Below are 13,765 nucleotides of genomic sequence, written 5' to 3' on the forward strand. Positions count from 1 at the left end.
TGGTGGCAGTGATGGTGGTGATGGTGGTGATGGTGATGGTGAGGATGGTGGTGATGGTGGTGATGGTGGATGGATGTAATGGTGGTGCTAACGGGTGTTGATGGTCGTGGTGATGATGGTGATGGTGAGGATGGTGGTGATGGTGGTATGGTGAGGATGGTGGTGGATGGATGTAATGGTGGTGATAACGGGTGTGATGGTCATGGTGAAGATGGTGTGATGGTGGTGATGGTGAGGATGGTGGCGGTGATGGTGGTGATGGTGGTGATGGATGGGTGTAATGGTGGTGGTAACGGGTCTGATGGTTGTGGTGATGATGGTGTGATGGTGGGAATGGTGTTGGTGATAATGGTGATGGTGTGATGGTAATAGTGGTGGTGGATGGGTGTAATGGTGATGGTAACGGGTGTGATGTTTGTGGTGATGGTGATGATGGTGGCGGTGATGGTCGTGATTGTGTTATGGTAATGGTGGTGGTGGATTGGTGAGCTGGTGGTGGTAACGGGTGTGATGGTTGTGGTGATGATGGTGTGATGGTGGTTGTGATGGTAATGGTGATGGTAACGGATGTGATGGTCATGGTGACGATGGTGTGATGATAATGATGGTGGTGGATGTGTGTAATGGTGGTGGTAACGAGTGTGATGGTTGTCGTGATGGTGATGATGGTGGCGGTGATGGTGATGATGGTAATGGTGATGGTGTGATGGTAATGGTGGTGGTAACGGTAGTGATGGTTGTGGTGATGGTGATGATGGTGATGGTCGTGATTGTGTTATGGTAATGGTGGTGGTGGATTGGTGAGATGGTGGTGGTAACGGGTGTGATGGTGGTGGTGATGCTGTGACGATTATCTGAACCGGTCTTGGACCACCCCTAGGTCGACTCAGCTTCAAATGAACACCTGGTGCGGTGTGTAAACATCGCCACTGGGGAGACAAAGGCGGCCGGGCGTGGTGTTGGCCACCCACCCCCTCGTGTACCGTACCGGCCTTCATAGGTGCTCGCTCATAGCAGTTGCCCCAACAGCCTCTGTAGGCTATAGAAGACATCTTTGTCTTCTATGATGGTGTGGTAGTGATGGTGGTGATGGATGTGATGGTAATGATGGTGTGATGGTGGGTGTGAAGGTGATGATGATGGTGGTGATGTTAGTGATTGTGTGGTACGATGGTGATAGTTGCGGTGGTGATGGAGAGAGTTTTGAAGGAGTGCTCAGGAGGTGTGAGTCAGAGAGTATGGTAGAGCGGTTTAAGGATGGCAATGATTTTTATACGAGATGTTGTGATCATTATTTTGTAAATATTGTTGTTGTTATCGTGATAGGGAAGACAGGAGGTGATCCCCCACGTAGCCTCTGTAAGATGTTGCGGCAAGAGCACTTAGCGAGTAGCACCTATGAAGGCCGGCACGGCACACGAGGGGGTGGGTGGCCAACACCACGCCCGGTCGCCTTTGTCTCCCCAGTGGCGATGTTTACACCCCGCACCAGGTACTCATTTGAGGCTGAGTCGACCTAGGGGAGGCCATGGACAGGTTCAGATAATCGTCACCGGTGTTGGCCGTGAGCCGGAATCAAACTCGGGTTTGCCGGGTTCGTAGCGCATCGTAGCACTAACCGCTGCGCTACCGCTCCCCCACAAACACACACAAAGACAAAACTCCCCCGTATAGCCTGAACAGACTGTTGGAGCAAGTGCTGTTAGCGAGCACCTATGAAGGCCAGAACGGCACACGAGAGGGTGGGTGGCCAGCACCACGCCCAGCCGCCTTTGTCTCCCTAGTGGCGATGTTTTTACGCACCGAGCCAGGTACTCATTTGAGGCTGAGTCGACCTTACAAACACCTACACGCACGCGCAGACACTCACACACACACTCACACACACTCACACACACTCACACACACACTCACACACCCCCCCCCCCTACACAGACGCGTGCGCGCGCGCACGCACGCGCATACATCACTATGGCGTCAATGCACGCGCATCCGGAGGGAGACGTCGCGACGCACGGATGAAGAAGACACCGGGAGCGGATGCGGAGACGGCAAACGCAGCGCGGAGGATACGTCCAGCGGCTGGGGCCAGGGTCTCCCCATCGCCCCCGTCCAGATCTCAGCTCCGTCTCCCAGCTCGCAGGGCCACGCTGTCAACTCGCCTTGCTCGTGGGTGCCAGCTTCCAGTCCCTGGCATCCCAGCAGCTCGCAGCCTTTCGGCTCTCGGCTCTCCAACAAACCGATCGACCCTGGGGGAATGAGTAGCACGATCGGAGGGAACGGCCGCCGTACGTATGCGTGTACGTGCTTCTGTGTGTCTGTGTCGTCGTCGTCTTTATCATCAGCCACGGTCGATCCACTGCTGGATGTAGACCCCCCCCCCCTCTCCCAAGCCGCCACCATCTCCCCCGCGATGTAGAAATGCACCCAGCGTCGGCATGACGCGTCGCTTTGCTGGCTCCATCCTCGCTTCGGCGGACATCCTCTCCGTCGCGTTCCAGCCATTGGCTGCTCCTCCGTCATCGTTCTTGACCATCAAGCCACCCACCATCCCTTCTAGCGACAGTCCGAATGATGTCTTTAGCCCGGCGTATGTCCTCTAATCCATGTGCTGTCAATGCTGTTCCAGCGTGTATCGCCCCATGCCTCTTTGCGCGGATACGTGTGTGTACGTGGGTGGGTACGTGTCCCGATATGTACGGGGAGCGGTAGTGTAGTGGTTAGGGCACTGCACTACGAACCCGTCGGCCCGAGTTCGATAACCGCTAACGACTGAGGTCCGCTCGAGCTTATATTATGTGGTGTGTAAACATCAGAAGTGGGGAGACAAAGGCGGCCGGGGGTAGCGTTCGCCACTCACCCCGTCGTGTGACCTGCCGGGCTTCGTGTGTGCTCGCGAACAGAACAAAAGTGGGGAGCGGTGGTGCAGTGGTTAACGCATTGCACTACGAACCCGGTGACTACGAGTTCGATTCCTTGGCACGGCTAACATCAGTGGCGATACATATCTGAACGGGTCCTGTATTGGAGGGGGGGTGGCAACGGCCTGTGAAGGTATTCACCTAGCAGTGGAGAGGCAGTGGCCGCTGCTGTTGCTGATGGTGTTCTTGAAGATTATTATAGTGATGATTTCGTTGATTAATAGCAAAGCCGTGGGGAGGCCTCCTGGCAGTGTATAACCAATGACTGAGTGCTGATGATGATTTTGATTTCGATGTTGGTGATGATGATAATTAACATAATTTCGCTATCCTTTCCCGGAATTCACACCACCTCTATTGTAGTCAAATCTTTACAACCGCTTCGCAATCTCCACTAGCATCGTACACACCCGTGCATTTACTTAACAAAGGTGGGTTCACGCACTGTGCTATGAACCCGACTACCTAAGTTCGATTCCCGGGCGCGGCTCACACACCAGTGCCCGATACGTTACACAGTAAGACAAAGCAGTAGGCTGGCAAATTCGAGTCCCTCACCCCCCCCCCCCCCCAAAATCGATTATTTATTTAATCGAAAGGCGACCCCTGGATTGTGATAATTTATTGAATCATCATTGGGTGTAGGTGTAAGTGGGCAGGTGATTCATCTTACCGTGTTTTTTTTAGTATTTCCGCGCTTTACAAAAAACAATACTATTGTTATTATCATGATCATTTTAATGGGGATGCTGTCTTGGTGTAATGGTCAGTAACACTGGACTTTAAATCCAGAGGTAACCCTGTTCGGTCTCCCGGCGCGGGAGTTGAAGCAATGCTGCACATTTCTAAATGTCTACAACCACAGGTAGTCGATCGGAAGCCCTTCCGCTAGCAGTGGCTTGAGGAAGACGGTTCTTGGTGGCAAGATGTTATTTGCCTCACCTGGTATACAGGAGGTCATGGGTTCGATCCCGACCCTGACGCCTGTATGTTAGGAATTTTTTTGTTCTCGCCATGGTGGTCGTGTGGATTTTTCTCCGGTTGCTCCGGTTTTTCAGAATCAACATACAATGGAGTATTTGGCGGCTGTAAATTTCCATGCGATAAGCCACTTCTTTGAGCTACAATTTGTGATAGCCAGGTCACTTCTGAAAAAGAGTTATAGAGCTCAGTGGGCCTTACCTGGTAAAACAAAAATTGCTGAACTCGTAGTAGTTAGTTCATTTCATGGCGGAATATTTACCCAATGTTATTGTTATGATTTCCACTCAGGCTCCGTCGTTTTACCAGCACCACCGCCAACCACCTTTCACTCGACACCAAGGCCCATCTTCCCCTCTACATAAATGGACGAAGACAGCACCACCACCACGGCCTGGTCCAACACCACCACCAGCAGTAGCACCATGCGTGCCAACACCACCACCTGCCACTGCCGGCTCCAGGCCGTCCGTGGCCGAGCCACTGACAGCCGTCGAGGTGGAGTGCCTGGCCACACTGTGCGTGTGCTCCGTGCTGCTGGCGCTGCTGTTCTGCGCGGGCACCTACGGCAACGTGGCTGTGCTGGCTTCCTTCCTGGACCCGGCCTTGCGCAAGGCACGCTCTAGCCTGGACCTGATGCTGGTGAACCTGGCGCTCTGCGACCTGCTCGTGTCGTGCGCGCTGGCGCCCACCTTCGCTTTCGTGCTTTTCCTGCAGGAGCACGAATCCTCCTCCGTCGCCACGGCCACCGCCGCCACCGCGGCCACCACCACAACAAACGGCTACAACAACTACAACCACGGCGACGGCAGTGGCGGTGGCAGCAACGGCAGCGGCCTCCACAGCGGCGGCAACAGCAGCGGCGGTCGTGACAAGAGCAGCGACGACGAGGACATCAACATCATTGTGAACGTGAACAACAAAGACGCCGCCGCCGTCGCCGCCGCCGCCGTGGCGACCACCATCGCCGCCGCCACCGCCGCCGCAGGCGCGGCCGTCCAGGGCCCCGCGGCCCTTTGCTTGGCCTTCGCGGTCGCGGGCTCGGCGCTCCCCCTGCTCAGCCTGCAGACGGTGGCCATCATCGCCGTGCAGAGGCTGCGGCTGGTGCTGGGCCGCCTCCAGCCGGGCCGCTCCTCGACGTCCCTCCCCACCGCCCTCTGCCTCTCGCTGGGCCTGTGGACGCTGGCGCTGACGGTGGCCGCGCTCTCCACCCTGGCCGGCTCACCGGCCGTGCGCGTCCGCCTGTGCGCCTCCTCCTCGTTGGCGGCCGCCTCGACGCCGACCGTCGACCCGACCGCGACCCCGGCTGCCCCTGTCGCGACCCCGAAACCGATCCCGGGCCACTACTGGATGGCGGCGGAGACGGCGTCGGTGTCGGCCGCGTGGACGCAGGTGGCGCCGCAGGTGTACGCGGTGGGGTTCGGGGGCTGTCTGGCGCTGGTGGTCGCGTCCTACAGCCTCATTGCGCACGCGCTGCGGCGCAAGGCCAAGATTCGACGATGCGCCATCATCACGGTGGACGTGCCCAGGCAACGCGTGCAGCCACGGGGGCTGGCGCCATCTGGTCACCACCAGCAGCAGCAGCTTCAGATTCACCAGCAGCAGCAGTCTCAACTTGAACACCAGCAGGAGCTTCAGAATGACCACCGTCAGCAAGTGATTCAACGTCATCAGTCTGAGCAGCAGCAGCAATCTCAACAGGAGCAGCAGCAGCAGCAGTCCCAACAGCACCAGCATCAGAATCAACAGCAGCAGCCACAGCGGTCGGAGCATCAGTCTCAAAATCAGCAGCAGCAGTCCCAACGGCACCAGCAGCGGAATCAACAGCAGCAGCGGTCGGAGCATCAGTCTCAACATCAGCAGCAGCAGCAACAGAGTCATCATCAGCAGCAGGAGCCTCAACATCTGCAGCAGCACTCTCAGCATCAGCCACAGGCCCACGCTCTTGTCATAAGCAACAACCAGGTGAAGTGCTGCAGCACCATCAGCTGGGGGGCAATGCTGGCCTATTGGGACAATGCTGGTTTATTGAGACAATGCCGGTCTATTGGGACAATGATAGCCTATTGGGACAATGATGGTCTATTGAGACAATGCTGGTCTATTGGGACAATGATGGTCTATTGGGACAATGATGGTCTATTGAGACAATGCTGGTCTATTGGGACAATGATGGCCTATTGGGAAAATGATGGTCTATTAAGACAATGCTGGTCTATTGGGAGAATGATGGTCTATTGGGACAATGCTGGTCTATTGGGACAATGATGGTCTATAGGGTCAATGATGGTCTATTGGGACAGTGCTGGTCTATTGGGACAATAATGGTCTATTGGGACAATGATGGTCTATTAAGACAAAGCTGGTCTATTGGGAGAATGATGGTCTATTGGGACAATGCTGGTCTTTTGGGACAATGATGGTCTATTGGGACAATGATGGCCTATTGGGACAATGATGGTCTATTGGGACAATGCTGGTCTATTGGGACAATGATGGTATATTGGGACAATGATGGTCTATTGAGACAATGCCGGTCTATTGGGACAATGATAGCCTATTGGGACAATGATGGTCTATTGAGACAATGCTGGTCTATTGGGACAATGATGGTCTATTGGGACAATGATGGTCTATTGGGACAATGCTGGTTTATTGAGACAATGCCGGCCTACTGGGACAATGCCGGCCTATTGGGACAATGCCGGTCTATTGGGACAATGCCGGTCTAGTGGGACAATGATGGTCTATTGGGATAATGCTGGTCTATTGGGACAATTCTAGTCTATTGGGACAATGCCGGTCTAGTGGGACAATGCTGGTCTATTGGGACAATGGTGGTCTATTGGGACAATGCTGGTCTATTGGGACAATGGTGGTCTATTGGGTCAATGCTGGTCTATTGGGACAATGATGGTCTATTGGGACAATGCTGATCTATTGGGATAATGCTGGTCTATTGGGACAATTCTAGTCTATTGGGACAATGATGGTCTATTGGGACAATGGTGGTCTATTGGGAGAATGATGGTCTATTGGGACAATGGAGAGAGACGCCTTAGCCAAAGAGGATCGGCTAAAGCGAGAAAGAGTGAGCGAGAGCCGGCTATAGACAAACCGGGGATTGGAACGCGCATCTCTCGTGAGTTAAACTCAGCAACCGTCGTCATCATCATTTGGATTTACGGATGAAATATGCCTTTCAAACGTAAATTATTATTATCATCGGTCCCCTCGGCTACAACTCCTAGGACACAGAATGTGTTTTTAAAGGTAATCTCACTGGGAAATGCGGGGCAGGAGGATGGTGGTGGGGAGTGGTGGGGAGGGAGGGAGTTCGGCTCAGTGGCCCTGCTGCCAAACCCATAATGCACCCCTCCCACCCTTCACCGGTAGCTTCTCAAACTGGTGCTGGTCGCCTGCCAGCCGATCTTTACCTGAGAGCATGTGGTTAATCTCAGTTGCGGGCTCTCTCTCACCTGGTGAGCGAGCATTTTACAATGTGAGCATTTTCTAACGCTCACACTCGAGCTGCTGCTCACCACAGCGCAACTCGTTTCGACGCATCGGTCGCCGGATCGACGACGGCATTCGTCGCAATTTCTCACTGATCAGAGTGGGCAGCGTGAAGGCTCCCATTTTCCACTCCGGTAACCATGGATGATGATGATGATAAAATCGGTAAACGTGAAAAGAAACAACGCAGCTTGGGGTGCTCGCAAGCAACTCACATTTTGCGTGAATGTGAGTGCTTGGGTGGCGAGGCGAATGCCGGATGTGCCCGCTCCCTTTTCAACTTGCGCCTTCATTCGGCTCCAGGTCGCGACCCACGCTCGCCACGCCAGGCCCCCCGCCGCCGCCGCCGCCGCCACCGCGCACCTCAACCTCTCCTCCTCCAAGGACTCGCGCGCCCTCGTCACGTGCGTGCTCATCGTCATCTCAGCGCTGGTTTGCTGCGCCCCGCTGAGCGCGACGCTCGCGCTCGGGGAGGAGGAGGCGGCCGTGCCGCAGAGCTCGCGGCGCCGCCGCCTCGAGCTGTGCAGCGCAGCCCTCGCCCTCTTCAAGTCGGCGCTCAACCCCTTCCTGTACTCGCGCAGTGGGCCCGGCCTGCGCAGGAGGGTGTCCTGCTGCCTGCGTCTCGTCGTGGCCCTCGGCTGCCTCTGCTGCTGCTGCCGCCCCAAGGCCCGGCTGCAAGGCCACGCCGTTGGAGTCGCGGTCGGCGGCGGTGGCCGTGGCCGCGGCGGCGCCGGCGGAGGCGGCAGAATCGGCGTGCGGAGGTCATCGCACCGTGACACCAACTCGGCGTACATCCTCTCGCCGAGGGCTCCGCGCCGCCAGCTGGTGGACCAGGCGTGCGGCCCCAGCTCCTCCTGCAGGGGAGAGAGGACGTTTCCCAGCAACGACGTCGTCATGGGCGGCGGACGGGGCGGCGGCCGCGCCACGGACACGGACACGGCGACGGCGGAGCCGGGCCCGTGCGGCGTGCTCGTGTCCGGCTGCCACCCGTACGTGCACCGCAGCGGCGGCAGTGGCACCGGCGGCGTCACCAGCAGCTCGCTAAACACGCGCGTCGAGCCCTACGGCGGCAGCGGCGGCGGCAGCAGCAGCCCCTCGCAGCAGGAGGCCAGCAGCGACGGCGGCTTCGTCCACCTCCCCTACAGAGACGACGACGAAGACGACGACGACGACTGCAACGGAGGCAGCCTCTTCCGTTCCAGCCGGACGCGTTCCCGACTCGGGGCGCTGTCCACATTTTCAGCCAATTCGCAACGTCAGCAGCAGGAGCAGCAGCGGCATCGGTACCAGCAGTATCAAGAGCAGCAGCAACAGCAAAATCAGCAGCAGAACGTGGCGAAGCTGTCGGACTTTGTGGCGGAAGGGTTGGCCGGAGAAGCGGGGCAGATCCCCGTACCTTCTGTTTGAAGCGTTGGGGCAATGTTTGCGATAAGAACTCACAATGGTGATTTATAGCCCCTTTGTTGTCAACCCACTGCTGGATGAGAGCCTCTCTCTCCCATAACGTGTCAGTCGTAACATTGCCCCTACATTTACCTGGCAGAGCCTCGCTGAGTCTCGCCAAGTCTCAAGACTCGTTTTCAGGAGGCTCCTGCAGGGTTGGAATGTTTGGCCGATTTCCACGAGTGTTTGGCATCGTGGCAGGAGTATAGCAGAGAAAGCCCACCACACATACATCATGGGAAACAGTGATGGCTCTGCACGGATAGATTCAATCATCCATCGCTGTGCTACCATCTCCTTGTGTCACTCCGCAGCCCCAGGAAGCACCCACCCATGCAGTCTCCCATCCGAGTACTAACCAGGCTGAACCCCGCTTAGCTTAAGATCTGAGGAGATTCATACCTTGACGGCACAACGGAAAATCACCTTCTTTCGTCGGTTTGCCATATCGCTCATTGGTGGGGATAGAGCATTCTCCAGCATGAGACCAAAAAGGAGGAACGCTCACTAACAATGCGTGATTCAAACATTCGCCATCAACATTCTGTTGCCAACTCTGATCCAATTGTGGCAACATCCACATCGCCATGGCAGGAGGCATAGGATGACCGCACTGGCTGACTTTACACAAATTGGTACTTCTTTTATCTACCTGAGATGATGATGGACGATCATTTGACTGATTCGACCATCCACCGAGATTTGAGTGAATGCATCCCACTTACAGAGCCACACGGCTTACCCAACTCAAAATGTACACGCGTCTACGTTACTGGCCATTGATGGAAATTGAACAAAGACAAAGATCCCTCGTATAGCATAGGGGCAAGTGCTGTAGGCGAGCACATATGAAGGCCGACACGGCATGCGACAGGGTGGGTGGCCAGCAACCACGCCTGGACCAGTCTAAACACGCACACACAACTCAGATCCCCCGTATAGCATAGGGGCAAGTGCTATAAGCGAGCACTTATGAAGGCCGGCACGGCACACGAGGGGTGTGTGGCCTGCAACCACGCCTGGACCAGTCTAAACACGCACACACACAACTCAGATCCCCCGTATAGCAAAGGGGCAAGTGCTGTAAGCGAGCACCTATGAAGGCCGGCACGGCACGCGATGGGGTGGGTGGCCAGCAACCACGCCTGGACCAGTCTAAACACGCACACAGCTCACGCTAAATGGACTGCAGTCTAACTTCCTTGGACCGAGCAGTGCAGTGCAGCACATTTTTCCGACCTTCGGTTTCAGTGGTGTCGCGTGGTGAGCATGGGCCCTGGTGAAATAAATTGTGATGGGACTCGCCACTGTCCAATTTTCCCCGCCTCTTCCGAACACGATGCTACCTGGAGTCCCCTTCGGCCTCAGTGCAGCTGCACCGCCTGCACACTCCATATTTAAGGCCACTTGACCTGAGTGATAATGATGATGATGATTACGATGACAATGACGAGTGGACATCGGCCAGGAATTGAACTGGTCACCTCAAGGAACTGAGCTAATAGCTGTCTGCATGTTACGTATGGTTGGCTTTAATACGTCGTAGGTTTTCGCGACCCAATATTATCCATAATACAGGGTATTTTTTGGGGTTAAATCGCGCAGAATATAAACGTGTCGTTAAACCCGCCCAACACCCGACACAGCTAATTAGCAAAGTTTTTCAACGAAAACAGAACGTGCCAATTAGTTACTAGTTCGGCACACCGTTTGAGTGTTGGAGAGTAAACCTGAAACATTTACAATTCAAGAATTGTGACGTTTCGTTGGTAATTACAAGTGACCTCGTCAGGCAACAGCCGCAGTTCTGGTTGTCGTGATCTAACCCAAAAAACACCACCACCTCTCTTACATATCGTAGGCTGTAGCGTACGTTGAGCGCGACTGTCGACGAACTCCATGCGACGGGGAGACCCCCAAAGTGGTTTGCGGGGATAGGTGCCAAAGGCCCCAATTTAGAGCCCGGGGCCGCCTCGCTTTAAAAGAGCCCCCCCCCACCCCCTCCACCTCCACAACGGGAAGGAGCCACGGGGGCCTGCCCCAGCAGCCTTTGGGCGGCCCCTTTCACTCTGGACCACGCAGCCCGCGGTCGCCGATCGCAATTGCATTGGCAGTAAGTCGGCAACGACGTTTCGGAATTAATTTAGACGGCGAGTCTCTTTTTAAATCCTTTATATTAAGTTCGCATGCTTGCTTGCTTGCGTGCTTGCTTGCTTGCGTGCTTGCGTGCTTGCTTACGACCGTGCAAATCTTTTGGTCGTTTTTTAACCCACTTCCCGTGATCCAATCGAGCTGACATTTTGCACACAGACTCGTTGTGCGTGACAATTTATTTTCGTGAAATTTTTTTTCCAAAATGTTACACTTTTTATGAAAAAATAAATTATATTTAATTACCAATTGCTTAATGGTGGCAGGCAATCATCTGACCCATAGGTGGCAGCCATCTCAAGCCAGAGGACGAGAGGACTCTAGCCGCCACGCATATAAAGGATTTATAGTGAAAAACTTTGTTTTTACGGGTTAATTTTTTACGACGTCAAGTGCATTTTTTGTCGCGGTGGTAACCTCCGTTGTTTTATCTATCCGCGCTGTTCGCTGAGCGCGCGACGCATTCCGAACTTCGCCTCCCGTGTGACCCCCCCCACCCCCCACGCACCACGACGGCCATCCGACTCGCCACCCCCTCCCAGTGTTCTCACTTCGAATACGAACGAGTTCACGGTACGCACCGCACGGGCCCGATGATTGGTAAACGCGTCCTCGCTCCGATTTTACGAAACCACTAAACTCGTTATTCGGTTATGCCGCTGTTTCTGCGTTGGCAGAGGTGCACAGGCACAATTAACGAACAACAACGCTGCCGTCTTAAAAGAGAAAGCACAATATTTAATAAGTGACGTTTCGTGCAGTGGTCCTTCTTCATATCACACTGCCAGCGCTGTACTATCACCAAATAAGAAGCCGTGTGGGTTAGCGTACAGTGTGGATCTCAACAATGACCATTTCCGTTAAGTAAGTAATTACGCGCTGATTGCACCCGATGATTGGTAAACACTTCCCACGTGATGTTACAGCGAGCGGATTCTATTTAAAATCGAAGTCGCGTGCGTGTAGACAAGCGTGTCCCCACAGCGACCAACTGTTCACCGTCAAAATGCAAATCCAAGTCGTCACGCGTCGTACGAGCCGGATGATTGGTGAACTACACGTGGCTTGACGTAAAGAGCACTGCTGACTCTCTATTTAAGACAAAAAAACTCAACACATTTGTCAATAACACCGGGGCCTTAAAGGGGGAAAAAATATATAATAGGCGACCTTTCGGCCTATTATATATTTTCCCCTTTAAGGTCACGGTGTTATTGACGAATGGGTTGAGTTTTCTTGTATTGTGAATTGTGCTTATACGGCACTGCCAACGCAGTAGCATCACCAAATCATTTATTTAAGTCACATTTCATTCGTTTGTTTATGCACGCACGTGTGTTCGTGTGCCGACCTTCATAGGTGCCGCTCGCTAACAGCACTCGCCCCAACAGCCTGGTCAGGCTATACGGGGGATATTTGTCTTCGTTCACGCGGTTTCCACGTTGCATAGAGATGCGCATGCTTGATTCGAATGCTCTCCACGCCATGTGGGATGTGTTTATACCAAACCATCCGGTGCGTGCAGCGTTTAAGTAGAAAGGTTTATTGAAACGTTAGTTTAGGTGGAGAAGACTTTTGTTAGACGTGGGTCTCGTGGGGAATTTGTTAAACCGTGCCCGGTTAAGTCATGCCGCACACTGCATTCACGAGCCGAAAACGCGCGTTTTATTTCTCCATAAATCTGGCCGTCGCCTGATGATGCTGGTTGTAATTACTGGCGAAACTTCGTACTCGGATTTTTTATGTTGTGGGTTTACTCTCCAACACACCGGTGTGCTGTACTGGTAACGAATTGGCATGCTTTGTTTTACGTGACTAACCTCACTAATTGGCTGTGTCGGGTAGTGGGCGGGTTCAACGACACATTTATATTTACGCGATATAACCCAAAAAAAACCTCTATTATGGAAAGTGTATTTTATCATCACTAAAACGGCTTTTTGGTGCTCTTTACGAGGTGTGCTATGAACTCATGGACATGCCCCTGCTGCCACGTTTGTCCAATCGGTAGAGCCCCTAAACGTCTCCGTTATTCACCCAGGTGCTGTTGATTGCTGGCCGTTTGGCGTTCAATGGTCATGTGGCTCAGCAACCCTGATTTATCCATGGGACTCTCCCCCACCCCCCACCCCGATATCAAGATGATGAAAAGAGAAGATGCGTTATTGCCCTTTCCGGCAAGAATACGGGACGTGTTGAAGATGTTTAAACACCAAACTGACACCTTTATCGCGAGGCGCCAAGTCTGCATTGACCACACATCATGCTCGTGGCAGTTGTCCATTTGGTATTTGGACATCTTACCACACCGGTATTCTTAGATTTTTTTCATAACCTTCATTTACCCCCCCCCCCCCCCCCCCGGTTCAGTCTGCAACTTTGTACCAGATCGTTAAAATGTCACTCGTATAACAACGAAAGCCGGTTTGCTACAACAGCAAAAAACTAAATCAACCGGCACATTTGCGAACGTGACAACTGATTCGTTAGGCTGTGCCGGGTGGTGGAGGGTTATTGCAGTAATTGACATTGGAACGATCTGACACCCGAATAAACGAAATTGTGAAATGGTAATCTCGGTTGTGAAAGCCCTACGTGTGAAATGAAGCGTGCTTACGTAATAGGGCATATCTCTGTACCTGCGGCTCTCTCACCTGTGGGCCTAAAACGCACACGGCAGGTGGTCTGGGATTATTGGGCTATGACGTCACTCAGAGCCGACTTTTCCCACGTGACTCCCGTAAGCCGCTAGA

General features: G+C 53.9%; 1 protein-coding gene across 1 annotated transcript; it reads left to right on the top strand.

Annotated features, from left to right (window-relative positions):
- On the top strand, positions 1 to 13,558 carry LOC133341323 (homeotic protein female sterile-like). The gene is made up of 5 exons (XM_061549856.1): positions 1 to 65; positions 1,468 to 1,492; positions 1,936 to 2,300; positions 4,194 to 5,867; positions 7,722 to 13,558. Exons 3-5 carry the CDS (start codon positions 2,295 to 2,297, stop codon positions 8,823 to 8,825), a joined length of 2,784 nt encoding a protein of 927 aa, XP_061405840.1. The 5' UTR covers positions 1 to 65; positions 1,468 to 1,492; positions 1,936 to 2,294; the 3' UTR covers positions 8,826 to 13,558.
- The last annotated feature ends 207 nt before the right edge of the window (positions 13,559 to 13,765 follow it).

This window comes from Lethenteron reissneri, chromosome 11, assembly GCF_015708825.2.
Source record: "Lethenteron reissneri isolate LAM-NWPU_2019-01 chromosome 11, ASM1570882v1, whole genome shotgun sequence".
NCBI lineage: Eukaryota > Metazoa > Chordata > Hyperoartia > Petromyzontiformes > Petromyzontidae > Lethenteron > Lethenteron reissneri.

Coding starts and splice junctions, on each gene's coding strand:
- LOC133341323 (XM_061549856.1), top strand. Junction 5,868..7,721: donor TTGTCATAAGCAACAACCAG/GTGAAGTGCTGC, acceptor ATTCGGCTCCAG/GTCGCGACCCACGCTCGCCA.